The sequence below is a fragment of the Meles meles genome, chromosome 1, assembly GCF_922984935.1.
Source record: "Meles meles chromosome 1, mMelMel3.1 paternal haplotype, whole genome shotgun sequence".
NCBI classification, from domain to species: Eukaryota; Metazoa; Chordata; class Mammalia; order Carnivora; family Mustelidae; genus Meles; species Meles meles.
This window is the reverse complement of record NC_060066.1, coordinates 15,468,166-15,491,655: the sequence shown is the minus strand read 5'-3', so window position 1 is coordinate 15,491,655 and position 23,490 is coordinate 15,468,166. Positions and strand designations below refer to the sequence as shown.

General features: G+C 50.9%; 1 protein-coding gene across 1 annotated transcript; it reads left to right on the top strand.

Annotated features, from left to right (window-relative positions):
* Positions 1 to 187: 187 nt before the first annotated feature.
* Positions 188 to 7,722, top strand: TRIB1 (tribbles pseudokinase 1). The gene is made up of 3 exons (XM_046026160.1): positions 188 to 560; positions 2,592 to 2,884; positions 5,319 to 7,722. Exons 1-3 carry the CDS (start codon positions 201 to 203, stop codon positions 5,782 to 5,784), a joined length of 1,119 nt encoding a protein of 372 aa, XP_045882116.1. The 5' UTR covers positions 188 to 200; the 3' UTR covers positions 5,785 to 7,722.
* The last annotated feature ends 15,768 nt before the right edge of the window (positions 7,723 to 23,490 follow it).

The following is a 23,490-nucleotide window of genomic DNA, read 5'->3' as shown; positions in this document are numbered from 1 at the left end:
CGGCCAGCGTGCTTCCCGCGTGCAAAGCGAGCGCCCGGGAGCGGCTCCTGCCTCGCCCCCCGTGGGGGCTGAGCCGAGCTCCGTCTGCAAAGTCCATCCCGCCCGCTGGAGTAGGTCTCGGCGCCGGCGCCAAGCCCGCAGCGCCTTCCCGCGCGGATCCCGGGACCTACAAAGCCGGGGCCGCCCCGGCCCGGGACGGGATGCGGGTCGGTCCTGTGCGCTCTGCCATGAGCGGCGCCTCACAGCCCCGCGGCCCGGCCTTGCTGCTCCCGGCCGCCCGGGGCGCCCCGGCCAAACGCCTGCTGGACGCGGACGATGCGGCTGCGGTGGCAGCCAAGTGCCCGCGCCTCTCCGAGTGCTCGAGCCCCCCGGACTACCTCAGCCCCCCGGGCTCGCCCTGCAGTCCGCAGCCGCCGCCCGCCGCGCCGGGGACTGGCGGCACCTCCGGGAGCGCGGCGGGGCCCAGCCGCATCGCAGACTACCTGCTGCTGCCCCTGGCGGAGCGTGAGCATGTGTCCCGGGCGTTGTGCATCCACACCGGCCGGGAGCTGCGCTGCAAGGTAGGCGCCCAGGGTCGGGACCTGCCGTGGAGTTGCGGGGGCGCGGTGGCCGGCAAAGGTGCTTGGGGTCTCGCTTGCCTGCGCCAGGGGCCTCGGGTGCCACCCGCGGTGACTCGAGCGGGGTGGGTTGCATTTGGCCAGGTTCACACCCCTTGGGGGATTGAGGGATTTCGGATGGAGCGGTAGAACGGGGGCTCGGTCGGCAAGAGGAAGTGCGGTGTTCAGTGGATTTATCTCTGTGCTTTGCTTAGCGCCCACTTTAGCGCACGGAATTCCAAAGAAGTTGTGGAATTGAAATGGATTCCAGGGCCATGCCATTCCCCCCTCCCTCATTCTCCTGGCTTCCCCCGCCCCTTGTCCTGGAAGGACGCCCTGCAGTGGGTGCCTCCTTGGAGCTTGGAGCAGCTGGCAGCTCTCTCGCGGGGCTCCAAGGCACCTGGGCTCCGCTGTGGGTGGTGAGGGGCTGGGAAGACCGTGTCAGGCTCGCGGCTCGGGGATTCCGGCTTGAACCCGTGCGGGGACGAGAACCTCGTCCTCCCCAGAGAGCAGGTCTGAGGCGGTCTTCCAGCCAGGGCGGGGGATTTGCCCCGCGCAGAAGTGTTGGGAAGCCGGTACCGGCTGGGAACCTTCGCTTCCGTTCCGGTCTTTATTTGCCGGCCGGCGACTTTCTTTTGAACGTGAGAGGTTCCGCTCCGGAGGAGATACAACTCCTGGAGCCGGGGTCCTCCGAGTGCTCCCCCAGCGCTCCTAGACGCGGAACATTCCCACGGCCCAGCCTTTGCGAGCCTGACACCGGCTGCTACTTTCCAACCGAAGGACAGGGTCACCCCTTGGTTGGTCGTTCTTGCCTTGTCCGCAACTCACCTGAACTCCACCCGCGCCCCCCCACCTCCCGCCCCGGTCCCGGGCCTGCTGCCGCCACCTACTGTCCGACCTGAATGAAATTTCAAATGCGCGCTCCAGCCGGATTTAAAGAGGGCGGTGGGGGGGGGGGAGATTTCTTCTCCGTCGTGGGGCTAAGAGCGGTTTGGGGAGGATATGTGCGTGGGGCGGGGGTGGGGAGGTGGGGGAGAGATTTTTCTAGCCGGGGCCAGGGCAGCCAGACCTCCGAGGTGGGGTGGGTCTGGCCATTGTGCAACCCCTTCCAGTTCCTCCGAACAGATAATAGCTGAATCCAGATGGTGACAGCCCATGTGTCACCGTTTCCAGCTGAGTCTAGGATATGAGTAACCGGACCAAACAAAAGGCCCTTAAAGAGACCAGCTAGTTTCTGAGAGGAGATACCACCCATTTCCCTGGTGAAGGTGGGGGTGGGAGCTGCCCCCCGCCCCCCCCCAGGATGGGGGAAGGTGGGGGGACATAAACAAGCAAATGTAAAAACCAGGGAGACCATCCCATATCTCTCTGGAGACAGTTTTAGCTCCAGGCTGCTTACACCTGAGTCAGACTGTAGGCAAGTTGTTTAAGGCTGTGTTGTCACAGTCTTCCTGCGAGTCATCGGTCCCTTCTGACTAATGACATATCTGCGTGTTCCCCAGTCCCTGCTTCCACTGCAGAGTCCCCACATTCTGTGCTCTCCGTGCTGAGAGCTTCGGGTCTGCAGCAGGTCATGCATTTTCTACTCCTGGAGATCCTGGCCTGGAGGGGGTGGGGGGACCTTCTATCTGCGACTTCCAACAGCCTCATCTGCAAACAGGGCAGGCCACAGAAGGTGGGGGCTTTAGCAAGCTCTCGCCAGGAAGGGGGGGGTGATGGCCTCATGAAAGAAGGTAATGTATACAGAAGGCAGTTCTTTTAAACCATCTTTTAAACCACGAGTAACCCCGTGGGTATTTGCTAGCCCAGAGCCCTGGATGGTGCTGGTTTGGGGTGTCAGAGGTAGCTGGGGCGGCAGAGATAAGGGGGTGTCATTGAAGGGAAACTTACTGCCGACCGAAGGCTAAAGATTGAGAGCTGCAGTCCGGGACTCAGGGGACAGCCTTTGCTTCCTTAGCCTCCTAAATTGGGGGGGGGGTCACCTTCTCTCTGCAGGTGTTTCCCATTAAACACTACCAGGACAAAATCAGGCCTTACATCCAGCTGCCGTCACACAGGAACATCACTGGCATTGTGGAAGTGATCCTTGGGGAAACCAAGGCCTATGTGTTCTTTGAGAAGGACTTTGGGGACATGCACTCCTATGTGCGCAGCCGGAAGAGGCTGCGGGAAGAGGAGGCTGCCCGGCTCTTCAAGCAGATCGTTTCCGCTGTTGCCCACTGCCACCAGTCGGCCATCGTGCTTGGGGACCTGAAACTTAGGAAATTCGTCTTCTCCACGGAGGAGAGGTGAGCAGCCTCCGCAGCTCCTCATCCGGCCTTTTGGGGCAGGTTCTGGGGTTAGGTGCAGAGTGTTGGTTCACACCAAAGCTGAGGGCTCATTTGTCCCAGAATTAGTATTTAGAAGTCCTCTCCCGAGGAGCCACGGCCAAAGATGGTTTATTCTGCACTCTCGTGGATGTGGCCCGGGGACACCTCGGTGCTTCTTTCTGTGGGATGTCACATGAGGACAGGAGGCCCTCCCCACTTCCACTCCAGGATCAAGTTTATTCCCCATTGTGGTCAGAAAGGTCAGTTCTTCTGGGGTACAAATGGCCAACCTGCCCTTCACAACATTGACGCCTAAAGGAAGGTCTCAAATTCTTGCTTAGGCCAAGTGGGTTTTTTTTTTTTTTTTTTTGCGGGGGATGCCTAGAAAGTATCATAGAACTAAACTGTTGTATTTGCACTCTTCCGCCCTCCTTTGTACCATTTGCCTGTTCCACTTCCGGCTGCCCCCCAGTACTTTCTTCACATTCCCTGGTGACTTTTTAGACCTCTCATTTGGATACGTCTTTAGAAAATAGCCACATTGAATAATACATGGATGTTGGCTCGAATTGGTTGCTAAATATAGATCATGACTTCCCTCATAAAGGACAGGATGAGCTTGATAAGAGAATAATGAGACATTAAGATTCCGAGTTGAGGTTTCGGGTGAGGGAATTCAGGAAGCTGCAGGAAGTAAACCTTACCTGATTTTAAGAGGTGGGCCGCATCCCTTACGGGAAGACTAAGAACAAGACACCTTGTAGAATTGTGGAGGGCTGTGCGTTATTTCGTTGCAGTCTTTCACGCGGGGCTGCCCCGACCTGTGCGATTTTACCCCTGCCTCCCGATCGGAGGAAAGAGTACAGGTTAAGTTACCATAAAGCAGAGCTTTCTATCAGACCTTGCAATACGTATTGGAACACAAACCGATTAGCAAAGAAAAGCAAAGTGTTTGCAATGGAGAAGTTTCCAATTCCTGGAACATGCTCCTTTGATATGTTGATGTATTTTCTGAAACATGCCTTACACACCTCCTTACTAGCTTTTGAAATCCGCGTTGCACAGGTGAATGTCATGTGCACGGAGTTTGGCAACCCGAGGGTTAAGCAATGGCAGGCTGACGCTATTCGTGTAACCAGCACAGGTGCAGGGTTTTAGTACTACAGCGGCCAATCAGGGGCAGACAGTGTGGGTTGAGTCATATTTTCCGTTTACAGAACCAATGGGTATTTTACATAACGACGGGGAGGTCAGGCTGAGGACATACTGAAGTTAGCACATGTATACTACACTCCAGGGAACAGGAAGGCAGGAAGAAAAAAAAAAAACACCAACCAGACCTTTGAGAGGAAAAGAAATTGACCCATTAGCCAGTACCAAATGTTTGCATTTGACTTCACAAGCAGTGGCTTACCGAAACGGGGCTATTTCAGAGAAGCAGGGAGGAGCCGAGTCTGCTACAGATGATAGAGGCTCCCCACGGGCCTCTGGGCTTTGGGGGAATCCGTGAACCGTGGGTGGCTGGATCTGAGTACGGAGGCACCGGCAGCTTCAGATGAGAGCCTTGGCCTAAAGATATTTTTCAGACCTTAGCGGTTACCTGAACAGCTAAGCCCGCAGCGTGGAAGGAAGAGGGTCAGGTGTTGGTGGGCTGTCCGTGTGTACAGAGGTTAGTAGGCCCTGCACCCCTGAAATCCATCAGCCACTTCTGTTTGCTCCTAGAACCTCTTGGTCCAGGCTCATGCAATTAAACACCCCAATAAGTGTCATTAACATTCCTGGTGCCTTGCCCATCACAGTTACCCCGGCCTGGGCCCAGGTGGACGGGCTTCCCTCTGTGTGTACATGTCAGAGTGAGCAGGAGTGAGCATAATACTAGTGACTTGGGGCCCCATGTCCTGTAGTGCAGAGTGTGGGGCCGGGTAGCCCACAGGGGCGTGATAAGAATAAGATGGGCCTGTAGGATGCTCAGCTCCCCGCCCCTTTGCCGCCGCCCCTGCCGCCCCCACTGAAGAAGTAGGATATACTGTTCTTCCCTGATAGCTTTGTAAAAAAAACGTCAGCATTCCCCTAAGACAAGTTCCCACTGCTGCAATGTGAACTTTGTAAATTGTGTAACCCTATTAGGATATCTCTTCTAAGCTCTAGCATAATGAATAGTATTTGGGGCTTTGCATCATACCTTCCGCCCCAGGCTCTCTCTCGATACTCTGCAAATGTTTATTGCAGTTCGTATTGGTTTGTGAAATCCTGAGTCCTGGGAGGTCGCAGGGCACTGCTTACTGGATGAAGGGGTAAATGGCATTCCCTGGGCCTTTGCTTTTAGTGCCTGCGGGTGCTGTTATAGAGAACGCTTTGTTTTTCATAGCAGCTGATCTGGAAGTAATAGCTTGTTTCCTTTCCTCTCCTGCAGAAGCCAGCTCAGACTGGAAAGTCTAGAAGACACACACATCATCAAGGGGGAAGACGATGCTCTGTCAGACAAACATGGCTGCCCGGCCTACGTGAGCCCTGAGATTCTGAACACCACGGGGACCTACTCCGGAAAGGCGGCCGACGTTTGGAGCCTCGGGGTGATGCTCTACACCCTCTTGGTGGGCCGCTACCCCTTCCATGACTCAGATCCCAGTGCCCTCTTCTCCAAAATCCGCCGCGGACAGTTCTGCATTCCTGACCACATCTCCCCCAAAGCTCGGTGCCTCATCCGCAGCCTCCTGCGGCGGGAGCCCTCCGAAAGACTCACTGCTCCCGAGATCTTACTCCATCCCTGGTTCGAGTCTGTCTTGCAACCTGGCTACGTCGACCCAGAAATAGGAACTTCAGACCAGATTGTTCCAGAGTACCAAGAGGACAGTGACATTAGTTCCTTCTTCTGCTAATCCCCAAACCTCAGAAACCTCATAATTCTCACACTTGGCATTTCCATTTCTAAAGATGGACAGGCCTTGCGGCGCGCTGCCAGCCAGATACGGGACAGCGTGAAGATCGTAGCTGCTGACCTCAATGTGGCGCCCTCTTTGTTGTGATGCATGACTGGACGGGTCTGAGCAGTGCACGCGCCTGTCGGCTGCCCTGCAAGGTCATTGCCCTTCTCTCGGCGGTCCCTCGGCAACTGCCCCGCTGTCAGACGCAGGGCGGTTCTGTGGCTGCAGAGGCGTGAAGAGTGTGGATATCCTGTAGCACCTGGTCAAGTGGAAGGAACTCGAACATTTTAAAGGGAGAGGAAATAAGTCTCACGGTGGCATGTTGGGGCAATAACCGTATTTCAACGGGGCGACCAATCATCTGGGCCAATAAACCTGCCATCTTTGAACTTGTCTTTGGGAGCTACCCTAGCTTCTCTACTGGAAAGTTCTTTTTTGGGTTTGGGTTAACACACACCCTTTCTTCACACTCATACTTACCAGTGACCCTGCTCCTTTGTGGGAGCAGACTGTTTGAGGAGCGTAGGAGCCTGTCCGCACCACCAACCCAGACTCTCTCCTCCGTTTCCTGCCAAGACCTCATTTGCACTAATGCCTTCTTTCTGACCTTGAAACGTCCCCTTCTTTGCTCAAAAAGCACTTACCAGCTAACCGTGGAGAAGCATCACAAAAGATTCGAACTCCTGGCTATTTCAGAACTCTGAGCTCAGACCGGAAGACTGCAGATTTGTAAGGTCAACTTGAGCCCTTGGAAACCGGTAGCTTTGTTGGTTCCCCTCAAACGTGTCGGCCTTTAGCCTTTGTTCCCAAGACCATCTCAGGGTGGAGCATTTTGTCCAGGAGAAGAAAAATAAGGGGAGGCTCTCCTCGCCTAATCCCAAGAGCAGATGCTAAACCCCTTTGTGCTTTAGAGAAAGTGAATTTTGGATTGGCTTGGATGATGCTCAGACCCACCTTCAGGATTGTACTTTAACCCTTCATGGATACGGTCTGCCTCTGGCATTGTGCGTGCGTTTGCAGTTTTGCATGATGGGTTGTTCATATTTTAAATTTGGTGTGATTTACGAATACGTCTCTGTAATCAGCACCTAGAGCGAAATTGCCCCAAATCTTTAAAGTCGGAAGAGTCTTTCAAAGTATCTCGTCCGACTTTCTTTCCTCCTTCTGCCACCTCCCAAGGCAGAAAATCCTTCCCCACTTCTGCCCTCCCTTCAGCTTCCTTCAGGGGGGAAGCTGGCCTCTGTTTGAATGCTTCCAGAGATGGGAGCTCACTACCTACAGAAGCTTAGAGCTTAACAGAGAAAACTGCAACTCGCATTAAAAAAAGCAGAACACACGAAATATCAGTAAATGTCTCAGTGGTTAAACGGGTAAACCAAACATAAACATACTGTATTCTGAGAAAATGGCACAAAACCAGGCAGTCATTTTTAAGGGCTACGCCTAGGCAAACACCTAACCTGCATTGTGAGAATGCTGTGTATACCTCACGTACTGTGTACTTTGTATGTATATAGATTTTGCCTTTTATACCTTCGGTCCGATATGTTTTGTTGTTCCGGCTCCGAGGCTTGTTTCGTTGTCTGCGTCTGTCTGAATTACCTGCGTGTCTAAAACCACGTGAAATGTGAATGATTATCGGCAATATTACCTTGACAGAATCATGGGACTCGGAGAAGAGGGAGGATAGAGGCCTCTGTCGGACTAACGTGCTCGTGGTTTTTCGACGGTTGTATCTGTGATACATTACGCGGCTGGGGACCCCGGGCTGGCCGGGGCCTCTGCCGGGAAAGCTCGAAACACTAGATCCTTCCTGTACATGTGTATATATGTGAACGGCGAGACGACCGTTTCGGACTTGTAGAGAAATTTTAATAAATCTGGTTTCGTAAATAGGGGCATGCATTCCTTTTGAGTCTGGTCTGCCTTCCGTCGTGTGCAGCTGCGCGCCGGGATGCGAAGGTCTCCGGCTGCGGGCTCTGGAATATCACGGGGGACACGCACATGACGCGTGACCTTTGGCAGAGCAGAACCCATTCACTTCTTCCATTGAAGTGGGCAAATTCGTTTTGATGGGTGAAGCCAGGTGGTGAAATCAGGTGGGTGAGGGCTGTGGGTTGGTGCAGAGCCGAGAAACATTTGAAGGGGAGCCATGGAACAATCCCTGTGGCTTTTGGTCTTTTTGAGGTCCGGGAGCCTTGAGAATTTAATGAAAGATGTGGCGGGGGAGGAAAGTGGACACAGGCAGATCCAAGAGAACTCTGTTACAACTGCACGAGGTCTGCATGTGTCCCTAAGGGCATCCCAGGCTTCCTGCCGAGAACCAGCCTCCACCGCCCCCCATTAGATTTCATTAAAAAGGCTAATTGATGCATTTCCTTTTTTCCCTCTAAGTGTAAAACTGGAAATAAAGGGAGGAAAAACTAAAGCGACATGATTTTGAGTCACAGAGGTAAAGAGAAAGAAAGGATTCTTATATAATGAGGTTTATAGCTTCTGGGTTACATCAGAATCTATTTTAAGTGAAGTAAATTAGCATTGGGAGTGCTTTAAAAAAGACTTTACGCTGTAAAATGTAACAAGTATACAGACAAATGCACATGAAAGCATTTAGCTCCGAATTTTCACAAGCCCAACACTGGAAGACGCTGGCAAAACCAGCATCTGGATCCAGATCACTTGGAGGATCCCAGGATCCCCTGTCCCGTTCAGTCCCTGTCTGACACCCGCTCCAATTCTACTCCTATGGGGTAGAATTTCAACTTGTTTTCCGAGTGAAAATTAGAACAGATTAAATCAACTCTGGGTTTAAATGAAGAGGCAAACCGAAGTCACAGATGATACAACTGACTTTTTCTAGGACTCAGGCTGGGATCGCTCGGGAAGGCAGACCTATGACACCCAAGTAAATTGCAACTCAGGTCTTGTGACCCAGGAACTTAAAAGAAATGGAGAAAGCACATCAAAAGCAGCGTGGGGAGATGGCCAAATGCCCGAGTAGCTTAGAAACTAGGAAGCTGGGGGTTGGTCTAGGGTCATCCCATGAAATAAGACTTTTTTAAAGCTCGAAGTTCCTGTGGCCTCAGAATACACAGTGTGGTGTCTCCTTGTTCCAACAAATCTAGATGAGGCTCCGTGGAACTCCTTGGGCATACAGAAGGCTAATACTTTGGACTTCACTGAGCTTTTTAATCTAAGGATTTCAAAACACTTTGCAAGCAATTAAGGTTACAACATATCTTGGTACTGTTGTTACATGTACCAAGTGGAGACAAATATGGGTCAGGATTGGCTGGGATGGCACGTGATGCCACAGATACATAAATGTAATCTTTTCCCAGGTGGGAACAAATCTGGGGCAATTTCAATGCAGTTGCGCTATAGAAGTTTGGAATGAGTGTGTGAGCACCGGCTGGAAAGCTGGTCACTTTTATTTCCCCTTGTGTCCTCAACCTACTTGTTGGAGTAAATCATGCAAGTAACATCTCCATAACCTTTTGTTCATAGCTTATTTTCTAAAAGGTTTACTCCTGCCTTCCCCCTCCTCCTTCTCCCTTCTATATTCTCAGAAGCTGAGTGAATTAGGCAAGACAAATATTATTTGCCCCATTTTGTAGATGAGAAAACTGAATCACTGGTGTCTTTCAGTAGCGACTCCAGGGTAAGTGGCTCAGAGCTGGGACTTGAATTCGGGTCTTTGGACTCCTTCCTTGCTCAGTGTTGTTGTTGTGTCTGCACACGGCAGCATAAAAGTCTTCCGGTGGGATGGTGATTGAAAGAGGTGGTTTGAGGTAAATACAAATACTGAGCTTTTAACCTACTTAACCTCTTCCAAAAGAGCCAGTGCGTGAGTCATAGAGGTGGGAGCATTACCCAAGACGAGAGAGGCAGGATTGAGTAAACACTGTGACCCGCCGTGTGCCACGCACCGTGGACATTTGGGAAACAGATGACCCAGCCTCCGGCCAAGCTCACTGAATGGGAAGCTCCGTGGGGTCAGGGACTGTGACAGCTGTATTCACACCTGGTTCCCCAGCACCCAGCACAGTGCTTGCCACGAGGAAGGTGCCCAGTGCCAGCACAGACGGATGGACGGATGGACGGATGGGTGGATGGATGGGTAGATGGATGTGTTTCAGCAGCTCAGAGAGCCACAACCAAGAAATCTTGGGACCGGGGTCTTGTCCTATCTCGGAATCCCTTCCACTGTATGACCTTGAACAAACGGATCTGCCACTGTAGTTCTCATTTGCTCGTCCGTAAATGGGAGTGTTCCTTCTTCCGTCCCTTCAGCTGCCATCCTGGGAAAACAGAATGATTCCACGATTCTGTGGAAATAGGTCCCGTAACGATCTTCGGCAGACTGACCATGGGAATGGTTTTGATCTCCCTTTTAAACAGCACAGCCAAGTGCCTCGGTTCCTTGTCTAATTTCACTCCGGGCAAGGAAAGGCATTGCAGCAATGAAGATTATGGAATTGTCTTGTCAACAGGGCTTTGGCAGGGAAAGGGAGGGCAAGTGTTTAGTTAATTGCCCCCTCCCTGCGCTGGGGAAAACAAAAAAAAGGAGAGTGGATCTCATCACCAGTCCTGCAGAACCACGCCCATCAGGTTTTGGTGGATTCTGCAATGATCCCAACTACAGTAGACTTGTGGTTCCTAGAAGAGGTAGAAAGGCAAGATGCAGCCAAACGTCACACCTCAGTCTTCCCAGATGTTTGACGACACGTACCTCCCTCTATCTTCTCAGCAACCCTGTAAGGTGGGTGATCTGTTCCCATTTAACAGATGTGGATGCTGAGACCCAGAGTCTGGACTGTCCGCCCAAGGTCCCTCAGCCAGCGGAGAGAGGGGCAGACTCCAGCCCAGGCCTGGGAACTGCCGTCTTTGTCCCTTCCTGTCCTGTGCTTTGCAGATTAGGTCAGAGACACAAAGTCTTCTTTTTGGAGTAGCCGTTTTACTGGGACATTTTCTGCCAGGAAGTGTAAGTATGAGGGATTAGTCCTGTTGTCGGGCTATGATTTCTACCAGCTGAGATTATCAACGGGGTGCTCATGGCGTACTAAGAGGATTAGCAAAGGATTACCTCCTGGCACCCCTATAAAACAAGCAGTACTGCTATTACCCCCTTTGGAAAGATGACGAGCCTGAGGTTCAGAGAAGGTAAGGGATTTGCCCAAAGTCACACAGCATGGCATTCATTTGCCAATTAACACACCCAAAGCCCTTAAGGCCTATTGTCCCTTTGTTTTTGGAACTGGGAGGGGACTTTCTAAACCTTACAGACTATTTATTTAGTCTTAAACGCGCTGTGGTGTACTGGAACAGAAAGAACCTGTTACTGGGAAAATGCGTGAAATCCGAAGAGAGTCTGGAGTTGAATGGATACCAACACGCCTGTGCTGGCTTCTTAATTGTGCCGACTGTACCACGGGAATGAAAAGTTCATTCCTGAGCAAACTGAGTGAGGGCCTCTGTACTATCTTTGCAACTTTCCTGTATACCTCAAATTATTCCAAAATGAAAAGCTTGTTTATGAAACACATTAAGCCCACACTGCCCCCATTTTCAGCGAGGGGAAATCGAGGCCGAGACCTGGAGGCACGGTCCCTGCGGACCCAGCTTCCCCGGGCCCTGCCCGGCTTCTCCGGCTCCTTGGGGTGCTGGCTGGTGGGACCTTCCAGAACATGTCTAGAGCAGAAGGAGGTGAATGTGAGGCGTTTCCATGGAATGTGTCGGCGACTTTTCTTGCCACGGGACATGACATTTTGAAAAATCAGTGTCTCGGTCTGACCTTTAGACCGGTGACTCCATGAGAGTCTCTGTCAGTTTCCTCATCTGCTCATGGCTGAGCCAGTGAGGGGGCTGAGTCGCTCCCTCACAAACTGTAATTCCACGCCTCATCAGCTCGAAGACCGTGGTGGTGAGCTGGGGAGATGTCCCTGCAAGGAAGGCGTGCCCTCTGGCTAAAGAGGAAGGCCTGTGGGAGTCGGGGCTCTTGTACACTCCAGGCACATTTTCTCATCCAGGCTCCGAGTCAGAGGGTGTCTGGTCTCTGGGAGGTGGAAAGCGAGCCGACCTGCTTCTTGCCGTCCTGGGGCCGGTTGCTCAGTCTGTGCCCTGTGCCTGGGCAGGGGCCGCAGCCCTCAGTGGCCAGGAAGCTGTTAGCCCAGCATCGCTCCTGTGTAAAGCGGGAAAGCCACACCCGAGAGGGGAAAGAAGAGCCAATTTGCAGTCGATGCTTCTCGTATCTGGAAATTTCTTTCTCCGTAGCCGGAGTTAGAGCTGGTTTCCTGCTGATAAGCATCTTTCTTACTTCTTCTCTGGGGAAGTGAATCTGTGGATGACATTTCCCCAGCAGCCCCCGAACTCTCAGTATTTCTCAGACACATTGTTATTTGTCCCGTCTTGCAGGTAAGTACGGAAAGCCCACAGAGGTGAAATAACTTGCTCGAGGTCACCCAGAGAACGAATGGGACCCTGACATGCAGAGTCTCACCCTAAAGAATGTGCCTTTAACACGTAGGTGACCTGCTGCCCCATTTCGGCAGGGGTTCAACTTTTCTGTCTTATTCTCACAGGGAAAGTCTTATCATGTCAGTATACCCTGACCTCCCTTGAGGGAAAACGCTTTGCATTGGACACTTTGTAAAGCTAGGAGTAAAGAGGATGAAGTTTGAACTTCAGGGGTAGAGGGACCTGGTCGCAAATCCTAGCTCGGTACCCGATTAGCTTTAGGAATGAGACAAGTCACCTGACCTCTCCCTGCCTTGGTGGCGGCAACAACCACTCCCCAGGCTGAGTTGGTGACGGTTACACGAAGTCATGCCTGTCCAGGGCCAGGCCCAGGGTGCCACACAGCCGCTTGGAGAGTCAGGCACATCGCTTCAAAGTGGAAGGAACCCAGGCTGGAAGGTGAGACAGACACGGATTTGCATCCCAGCCCAGCTACTTACTAAATGCCTTGTGATCTTCAGCAAATTGCAAAACTCCCTCTGACCTAGTATTTCCTCATCTGTAAAATGGTACATGGAGTAAGTGTTTTGCAGAGCGCTCTGCAGGCAGGACCGGGGATAAATCACACCAAGGACCTGGCCTGGGAGCAGAGTCAGAGATTAGTGTTCGTCTTGTCATTCTTAATCATTTCCCCTTCCCTCTTCCATCTCCCCTGCTCTTTCCCTTCTGGTTTGCAGGCTTGTCAAAGTCAGTGTTGACTGTCCCGGGGGGGCCATTTGGAGGGGAGGGTCAGTGGCAGGGAGCAGGGCAGGGCTGTGGGGGTCAGCCTTCCCACCACCTGCTGGCTGGGGGCCTGCCGACCTTGATCGTAGGCACTTCAGGGGCAAGCAGTCTGGCTTCTCTGATCTTGTCTAGCAGTCCTGCTCCCCTAGGGTGTCAGAAACTCACCCTGGGCAGGGGGAGGGGGGCTGTGACCAGAAACTGCCAGTTTGCCGATGCCGCCTTGATTCCCAGGGTCTCCCTGGGATCCCACAAGGAGAGAAGGGATTAAGAGAATTAACACGTGGCCGATTTCTGCTGACGCAGGGGTAGCTAATTTCCTGCCAGTAGGCTGGCAAAGAGAGGAGCCTGGAGTCACAGAGGCCCAGGGCTTAAAGTGGGGCCTGAGTACTCACCCACCTCAGCCTCAGTTGCCTTGCTTGTGAAACAGGGTTAGTAAGAATTCTCACCTCCTGAGACTGGGCAGTTGAAATGAGATCCTGCCTGTAAAGCATTTCCCTGACATTTACAAAATGCTCAGCCAGTGTTTGCTACCCAGTAACTCACGACAACGATGGTCAAAAGCAGCAAGTCAATCCATCCATCCAAAAAAGAAAAAAAAATCCTAAACACTGCTTCTCATGAGTGGGCACGGAGGACCTTGTTAAAATGCAGATTCTCCTCGTCAGGGCTGGAGCCAGGCCTGAGACTCTGCATTTCCCACCAGTTTCCAGGTATAGTAAGTGCTGCCCGCCCACCAACCACAGTCAGCGCAGCCTTGGGTTGAAACCCATGTACAAGCAGAGACCTAATAGTTCTCAGTTAAGATGAGCTAATTCCTGAACATGGGTTGGTTTGGGGTGAATCTGGGAGGAGGGGAGGGGAGAGAAGGCACTATTTAGGGTAGCTGCTTGGTATCGGGTGTTGCACGAATTATCTCTCGGAATCCACGCAGTTCCTGTGTCCACCATACGTGTGGGGAACTGGGGCTCACTTGTTCAGCGCTCAAAGTCCCAAAGCTTGGCAAAAGATGGGACAGAGATATGGCCTTGCATCACGTTGCCTCTCATCCATGACCAATGCTGTCACTCTGGACCTCAGAGGCAATGGCCGGAGCCTGAGAACATAGCCGAGACAATCCTACACAAGCCACCTCCTCCCTTTGGACCTCGCTTTCCCTGCTGGCAGAGAGCGGCCTGGGCGTAAATGACCTCTAGCCGCCGCCCCCTCCCCCGCCCCCCCTGTTGGAGGAGTTCATCTGTTCATGTGTGCGCAGCCCTTACTCAGCATTCCCTTGGCCGCGTCCCCACTCTGCTTCCTTACTCGGGGCTAATGTTCTCACTGCAGACGTATCGATGTCGCCCGTCCGCTTAGGAACACTGGCAGAGTTGCTGGACATGGGCGTCCTTACCACAGCAGGCCAAGCGATGCAGCGGGGACCAGAATAAACTCAGCCCCTGGTCCAGACAGAACATTCTTCTATGCCCTAGAGATGAGCCTCTCAGCGTCCCTGCAGGTAGAAAGGCCACTTGCGTCAACTTGAAGTCATATGGGATCTGGTTTCACCTGGAGCCCAGGCTCAGAGTCTTAACCCCAGAGGGCCTGAGTGCTGGAGAGATAGGTTTGAGCCTGCACAGGGAAAGGCAGGCAGACAGGCCCCGCCCCACTCCACCGTCCACCCAGTGGACTCCCGCAGACCTCCTGTGCTCATAGAGAACTGGGCAGGATTTCGGATGAGCATGTTGGTGAAAGCTACAATTTCTGGGTTCAAACCTTGGCCTATGACCTTGGGCAAGTTATTTATTCTCCTTGGGCCTGTAAAATATGGCAAATGTTGGTAGTTGTCTGGTGGAGTTCTGGTGAGAATTAAGTGAGCTAATACAGGGGGGTCTGGGTGGCTCAGCCGGTTCAGTGCCTGACTCTTGATTTCAGCTCAGGTCATGATCTCAGGGTCATGAGATCAAGCCCCATGTCAGGCTCCGTGCTCAACGTGGAGTCTGCTTAGATTCTCTCTCCCCTTCTCCCTCTGCCCCTCTCCTGCTTGCACATGCACGCTCTCTCTCTAAATAAGTAATCTTAAAAAAAAAAAGGGTACATGAGCTAATACATGCAAACCATCCCATGCAAGTCACCCTCGTAAATGCGAAATCTGTTAGAAGAGGGGTTTCTCTGTTGGGTTTATTGTTGGATACCCAGTATCTGGAACAGTGCCTAACACGTGATAAATGTTCCCCTATGTTTATGCAATGATTAGATTAGGGAACCTCTAGAGTGGTGGTTTTTGAACTGTGTTCCAAGGAACCCTAGGGTGTCTGGGGCCACTGAGTGATGGGATGGAGAGAGTGTCAGAGGACAAACTTGAAGAGGAACCAGCATCATCCTGCTCCCTTCCCCTGCCCAGGTCCTCTCTGATTTACATGTAATATATGTGGTTTTCTGGGTAAAATTTTATTCAGAGGAAGATTTTTGCAACTGAAAAGTAGTTGGAACATGCTGAATATCCAAAATTTATTTCTTAGACCATCTACCTTATTGTCCTGGGTGAGGGTTAAGAACGCTGATTCCTGGACCCCAGGCACGATCTACTGACTCATATTTTACAGGGAAGGGGCATGTGTTTTCAATCAGTGTTTTAAGGCATTCCTATTCATGCTACCATTTGAAACATGTCTAAATCATGTTACAAGTGGGGACATTGAGGCCTTGTTTGGTGAGATGCCAGGCTTGGGGTCTCCAAGGGGATGTTGGAAGGACTGGTGTAAATGTGTCCTAACTCCTAGACAGCGCTCTTTCCAGGCTGCAGCTTCTCTGACCCTAAAACAGGCAAGCCTCTTGTTGCCCCAGGCGTTGAGAGGGATTGTGGGAAGGAGATGGGAAACCGGTCAACACTCCCTTGGCCTTGGGGCATCTGTTTGCCTCTTGGAGCTTGGGCTTTGCCCACACGTGCCCAGGGTGGGCACTCGGTGGGTGTTGGTCTAATGGAAGGAATAAGTGAAAGAATGACATTCTTTTTTTTTTTTTTTCAGAATGACATTTTTATGGAGCGATAGAAAAAAACAGTGTATGGTATAATGGCAGGTAGTACTAAGCTCTGTGAAGAAAACAAAAGTAGGGAAGGGATAGAGGGTGATACGTGAAGGGACTATTTCAGATAAAATATTTAGATACTGTTTTGGAGAAAAGGCCTCTTCTGAGGAGGTGACGTTTGAGTAGAGACCAGTGGGTTATGGGAAATGGAGTTGTCTGACAGAAGGTTAAGGGGACAGCAAGTGCAAAGACCCTGAGACAGGAAAGTGCTTGGTGTGCTTGAGGACCTGCAAGGATTGTTTGAGGTTGACATGAGACAATGTGGGAAAAATTCTTAGGACAGTGCCTGCTGCATGTTGACTGTTACTATTATTAATGTCATTTTATCCTCATGATGTGAAGGACAAGTACCATCGGATTTACCTTTTATTTTACTTTATTCTCTTTTCTGTTATTTAAAAGTCACATTCGGGGCACCTGTGTGGCTCAGTGGGTTAAGCGGCTGTCTTCAGCTCAGGTCATGATCCCAGGGTCCTGTGATCAAGCCCCACATCGGGCTCCCTGTTCAGTGCGGAGCCTGCTTCCTCCTCTCCCTCTGCCTGCTGCTCTGCCTACTTGTGATCTCTCTCTCTCTCTGTCAAATAAATAAAACCTTTAAAAAAATAAAAGTCACATTCATGAAGATGTAATATCCCTACATTAAAAGTCACCTTTGTCTAGTGAATGGATGGATGAGATTGGCGAAATGTTTCCATTTGTCAAGCAAATGGATATCAAATCTCACCTTTTAATCATTTCCATAAAGAAGTTCCCTTGAGCCCTTTGTAGTGAACCTCCTCATTTACCCACAGCCCCTGTCAATCACTGATCTGATTTATCTCTAGAGTTTGGGAGTCAGATGGACATAATCTTTCGTGTCTGTGTTCTTTCACCTAGCAGAATGCTTTTGAGATTTCTCTGTGCTGTTCAGTGTATACCAGTATGTTTTTTTAATTGCTGAGTAATATTCCATTGCATGGATATACCACATATTGTTTATCCTTTCATCAGTTGAGGGACATCTGGGTTGTTTCTAGTTTGGGGTTATGAATAAAACTGCCCCAAGCATTCATGTACATATCTTTGTGTAGGTACATGTTCTCATTTCTTTTGGGTAAATACCCAGAAGTGGGATTTAACTTGATGAGAAATCAATAGATATTTTAGCCGTTCTGGTAGATGTGTCATGGTATCTCATGATGGTTCTAGATTCCATTTCCCTAGGGGTGCCTGGGTGGCTCACTGGGTTAAAGCCTCTGCCTTCGGCTCAGGTCATGATCCCGGGGTCCTGGGATTGAGCCCCGCATAGGGCTCTCTGCTCAGCGGGGAGCCTGCTTCCCTTTCTCTCTCTCTGCCTGCCTCTCTGCCTACCTGTGATCTCTGTCAAATAAATAAATAAAATCTTTTTTTTTTAAGATTTTTATTTATTTATTTGACAGAGAGAGATCACAAGTAGGCAGAGAGGCAGGCAGAGAGAGAGGGAAGCAGGCTCCCCACTGAGCAGAGAGCCCGATGCGGGGCTTGATCCCAGGACCCTGAGATCATGACCTGAACCGAAAGCAGCGGCTTAACCCACTGAGCCACCCAGGCGCCCCAAATAAATAAAATCTTTAAAAAAAAAAAAAGATTCCATTTCCCTAACAAATAACAAGGCCCAGCATCTTCTTCTGCTCACCTGCCATCTCCTTCTCCTCGCTGAAGTCTCAGCTCAAGTATTTTGCCTGCTTTTCAGTTGGGATGTTGGTTTTCTTATTGAGTTGTGGGAAATTTTATTTTCCAGATACAAGTTCTTTATCTAAGATACATTTTGCAAATAGTTCTTCCTTGTCTTTTCATGTTCTTGAAGAGTACCTTTGGAGGAGATGAAGTTTCACATTAAAAGAAAAATATTGATTTTTTAAAATTCCAGTATAATCCATATACAGTGTTCTTAGTTTTGAGTGTACAATATAGTGATTCAACAATTCTGTACTTTACTCAGTGCTCATAATGACAAGTGTACACTTAACCCTCATCCTGTTTCCCTCATCCTCCCCCACCTCCCCTCTGATAACCACCAGTTTGTTCTTCTTAGCCGGGAGTCTTTTTGTTTGTGTGTTTGTCTGGATAAAGAAGATGTGAGGATACATATTATATTCCATTCTATATGTTCTGTTCTATTCTATTCCATTCTGTTCTATATAATGGAATATTACTCAACTGTGAAAAAGAGTGAAGTCTTGCCATTTGCAACAACATGGATGGAGCTAGAGCGTATAACACTAAATGAAATGAGTCAGCCAGAGAAAGACGAATACTGTGTGATTTCACTCATATGTGTCATTTAAGAAACAAGACAAAGAAAAAAGTTTTATGTTTTTATTAAGCCCAATTTACCACTTTTTTCCCTTTATGATTTACCTGTTTTCGGTTAGAAGAAAAGTTCTGCCTAACCCAATGCTACAAAGATTATATCTATCCTACATTTACTTCGCTCTGAAAGCTTTAGAGTTTTGGGTTTTATATTTAGGTCAGTGATCCACTTTAAGACCTTGAACTAACTTTTATATGTGACATGAACCAAGTTTTATATATATAAACAATCGATTGTCTGATCGTTCCAGGAGCGTTCATTGAAAGATCTACTGTCTCGTAGCAAGACAGAAGGATGTAAAGTTTTGCCCACCGTTCTGTATAGAATAGAATTTCCAATCCATTACAAGAGATGGCAGAGGAGGGGTGAAGGCACAGACTGGGATGGCGAAGGAGGGGTGAAGCCTTACGGGAGAAATGGAGCTCTGAGTGACCCACCAAGTGGTCCACACGGGAATGAACAGTGAGCCTCTCCGTGATGAAACCACCGGTGCAGAAGTGGGGTGCAGGCTGGCCCGGGAGGTGGCTGGTGGGGTGTTTCTCTCGGTGTTCTCAGAGAGATTTGTACTCGTCTTGCGTAAACTGCAGATTAGGAAAGCATTAGGTAACGAGAGGGTGGCCAGAGCCTGGCGTGGGGCCACGGAACGAGGCCTGCAGGGATGGCCTTGCCTCGCAAAGCAAATAGAGCTGGACCCAGAACAAGGACGGCTTCCTCTCTCCCTCCTGTAGCCAGAAAGGAGATACTGCCAGGTCTGGCTGGAGTCTGGAACGTCCGTCGTGTCTCGCAGCCTCTGGAGGTGGCAGTGGAAAGTGACGCTGGATGTCCCCTGGGAGCAGCATCCTTTATTCCCCCTTAATTTTATTTTTTTTAAAAGATTTTATTTATTTATTTGACAGACAGAAATCACAAGTAGGCAGAGAGGCAGGCAGAGAGAGAGAGAGAGAGGGAAGCAGGCTCCCTGCTGAGCAGAGAGCCCAATGTGGGGCTCGATCTCAGGACCCTGAGATCATGACCTGAGCCGAAGGCAGAAGCTTAACCCACTGAGCCACCCAGGCGCCCTTTATTCCCCCTTTAAAAAGAGGGGAGTGGTGAGGTTTTGGCCAGAAGCAAGTTGACCACAAATCAAATTCATTTTAGTCTCCTATCCCCTCCTGCCCCCAGAGTCACTTAGATGTTGACCCTTTCCACCCTGACCTGGGGACCGAGGAGGGACTTCACAGGAAGCTGCTTCTTTCAAGCTTCATACTGTTGGGGCTCATATGTTTATTGAACATCTACTATGAGCGCACAGATCCTCTCATTTACAGGACTGAGACCTGGTCCCTGCCCCTGCTTGCTTCCATTCTAGCTGGGGAAGACCTGAGCTCAACATGTATTAAAGGTGGAAAGGAAACTGACCTTGTTGAGGGCCTCCTCTGGGCCAGACACCATGTCAGGTCCTCCAGACATCATTGGATTTTTTCCCACAGCAACTTGGTGAGAATGAGAGGAGCATCAGTAGACATTGGGGCTCAGAGAGGTTCAGCAACTTCTCTGAGTTTGCACAGCTAGTTAGTGTCGGAGCCAAGGTGTGAACTTGAGATTGCCAGACTCCACGTTCACTAATCATGCTGCTGTACTCTGCTGAGGGACGTGGGGCCCCCAGAGCTCCGATGAGGGACATGGGAGTCCCAGAAGGGAACAGGCCACCATGTCTAACCACAGGACCTTACTGACTGCTGGTGGGTGAAGACAAGTCACTGTGGTCCTGCGGCAATGTGGACAGTGCCCTGGGTCTCTGGGCAGTGGGGGGTCCGGGTGCCATCTGTGGAGGAGGCTTCAAGGTCAGCAGCCTGCACTGTGAATGTCGGTGCTAGGGAAGTTGACGCTGGAGAGAGGGAGCAGTGGGACCAACAACGACCCCAGCACTATGAGCCCAGCCCCATTACACTTTGCAAACATTAACTCATTTCACCCTTTAACAGTCCTAGAGGCAGATACTGTTACTGTCTTTATTCCACGGAGCCCCAGAGAGCTTCAAGAAGTTGCCCCTGGACACATGGTTGGTAGAAGACAGGCGCAGGCTCTGTAGGGGAAGTGAAATCAGTGGGAAGGTCGGGTTTGCAGGGCTGCAGAACCGCGAGTCAGCCTGAAAGCACAGGCTGGGGCCAGCTCAGAGAAAGCTCATACGCCAGGCCGAGGAATCTGGCTTGTGTCCCCTGGCCTTGCCGAACTGGAGGAAGTATTCGGGTAGAGGAGGGATGTCAGACCCAGGTTCAAGTACGTGGCTTTGGCACACGGGCCGGGGATGCACTAGATGAACTGGAGAGGAGGCAAGATTGTAGGAGGGATGGGCTAGGGGGCTGCTGTCCCTAGCCCTGAGGGCAGTGGCGCAGGAGACAGCCCCTGGGACGCATGCCCACACCCAAAGGAACACCACTGGAGCGTGAAAGGGTGCAGAGTGGGCGTCCATGCAAATGCCACAGGAATCTAGGACCTGGAGGTCAGACCTCTGTGCGCTGGGCTGCCTGGAGGCAGCCCCGGGACAGGGGAGGGAGGTGGGATCGTCCTGGAGGCCCAGCGGACCGAAGGAGGAAGCCAAGCACGGAGCTCGCTTTGCGGAGGGAAAAGTGTGGCCAGAGGCTGAGAGGCCGAATCCACAAGGGCCTGGGTTTATCGCCTCCTCTGGAATTTTTCCGGGGGTTGGGGGAGGCTAGCAGAGGCCCCACTGCCTTCCTAGCTCGAAAAGGACATTTGGCCCAAAGAGTAAAGCCTACTGTTCCCAGAGGAAATGCCTCTCTGTAGCCCAGATCTCTCCTTCCCTCTCTGGGTCTAAACCCAGCTCCGCCTGGCGTCCTTCCTCTTCGCCTGGATGGTCAGCCGAGGCACCTGAGGCTTGCAGAGCCCAAAGCTGCGAGCATCATTGTCCGACCTAATGCTCCTCTCGCTCCCAAGTTCCTGTCTCGATGAGACACTCATTTCAGCCTCGTTGGTCGCTCAGGCAAAACCTGGGAGTCATTTTAGAATCTGCTTTTCCATAGTTCCTCTTTCATTCCATGTCCATCCACTCGTTCAGGGTCCTGTTTCCCCGCTTTTGAGTTGTCTCTGGTGTCAGCCATTCAACAAATATTTATGGGTCGCTCAATAAGTAGTTATGGGCACGCGCTGTGTGCCAGGGAATGAGCACAGAGCAGTGAGCCACAGAACCACAGAAAAGTCTCTCTCCTGTGGAGCTGACTCCCCGGTCTCTTCATAGCCATTGCTATCTCGTGGTTCAGGCCTTTCTTACGTCTCGCCTGGGCTTTGATGACATTTCCGTTGCTGTACTTCCTGCCTCTGGCCTTGACTCCCTATGAGCTTTCTATATAGTTTTTCTAAAATGCAACTCTGGGGGTGCCTGGGTGGCTCGGTTGGTTGAGGGGCTGCTTTCGGCTCAGGTCATGATCTCGGGGTCCTGGGATCGAGCCCCACATTGGGCTCTCTGCATGGTGGGGAGCCTGCTTCTCCCTCTCCTGCCTGCCACTCTGCCTACTTGTACTCTCTATCTCTCTGTCAATAAAATAAACAAATAAATAAATAAATAAATAAATAAAATAAAATCTTTAAAAAAAATAAAATGCAACTCTGACCATGCCATTTCCCTGTTTAGTCCTGCAATGGTTCCCCACTACCCAGAAGAAGACAGTGAGACTCTGTATTCTGACCTAATAGGTCTTCCATAGTGTGATGGGTTCCCTGAAAACTTCTTAAATTCCCAAGTGTCTGGCCTGTCCTTAACGACTTGGGATTCCTCGGCCACCTGTTCTGTCTTGTCGCTGTGACTTTGTACCCCGTGCTCCCTCTCTATGGAATGTTTCTCCTTCTCTTCCTGGAAAACTCCTGCTTATGTTCCAAGGCTCAGATCAAATGTCTTCTCCCCTTCAAAGCCTGCCCTGATGTCTCCAGGCAGAGTTGAGAGCCTTCTCCTCTGCATTTCTGTATCTTCCTGCTCATCCCTATTTTCCAGAACTTTGTGCCCTGAGAGAGTCTGGCCTGGAGCCTAGGACTGGGCTCTGCTGGTCCCTGATCGGGGAGAGCCTGATGCATATCAAATGTTCTGATCCTGTTTGCTGAAGGAATGAGTGGGGGAATGGATGAGTGTATCTGGGACGTCGGACACTATGTTCTAGCTACGGGGATTGGGTCTGGGGAAGGGAGAGAGCCCCCAGTTGGGTGCAGAGGGAACTGAGGAAGGCAGGATAGGCAGGTTGGCACCGAGAATGAGCCAAGGACAGTACAAAGCCATGAGATATTGGAAGATAAACCCTGGCCTCCAGTTCCTAAGCCCCACGTCTTCCTCTCCCTGCCTGTGTGCCCTTGAGCAAGTTAATTGACTCTGTCCTTTTATTATTACTATCAGGCTGGTAAAATATACATGATGTAAAATTTACCATCGTAACTGTTTTTAAGTGTACGTGTCAGGGGCGTTAACTACATTCACATGGTCGTGCAAACATCACCACCATCCATATTTTTTATCTTCCCAGACAGAAACTCTGTGCCCATTTAAGCCCCAACTTCCCCCCGCTACCCGCCCCCCCACCCCACCCGGCCCCTTTCCCCCAGCTGCTGGGAGCCGCCATTCTACCTTGTGTCTCTGTGAATGGGACCACTCCGGGTACCTCACAGAAGTGGGGTCATGCAGTATCTGTCTTTTTGCGGCTGGTTTATTTCACTCAGTGTGGTATCTTCAGGCTTCCACCACGTGGTAGCCGGTGACAGGATTTCCTTCCATCTTAAGACTGAATAAATACTCCATTGCATGTATAAACCATGTTTCGTGTATCCATTCATGTGTCAGTGAACACTTGGGTTGCTTCTACCTTTTGGCTATTGTGAATAATGCAGCCACGAACACTGGGGTGTAAATACCAGTTTGAGTCCCCGCTTCCTTCTCTTTTGGATCTATACCCCACCCCCCTCCCCGGAATTGCTGGATCATAGAGCACTTTAATGTTCAGCTTTTGGAGGAACCATCATACTGGTCTCCACTGTGGCTACACCATTTT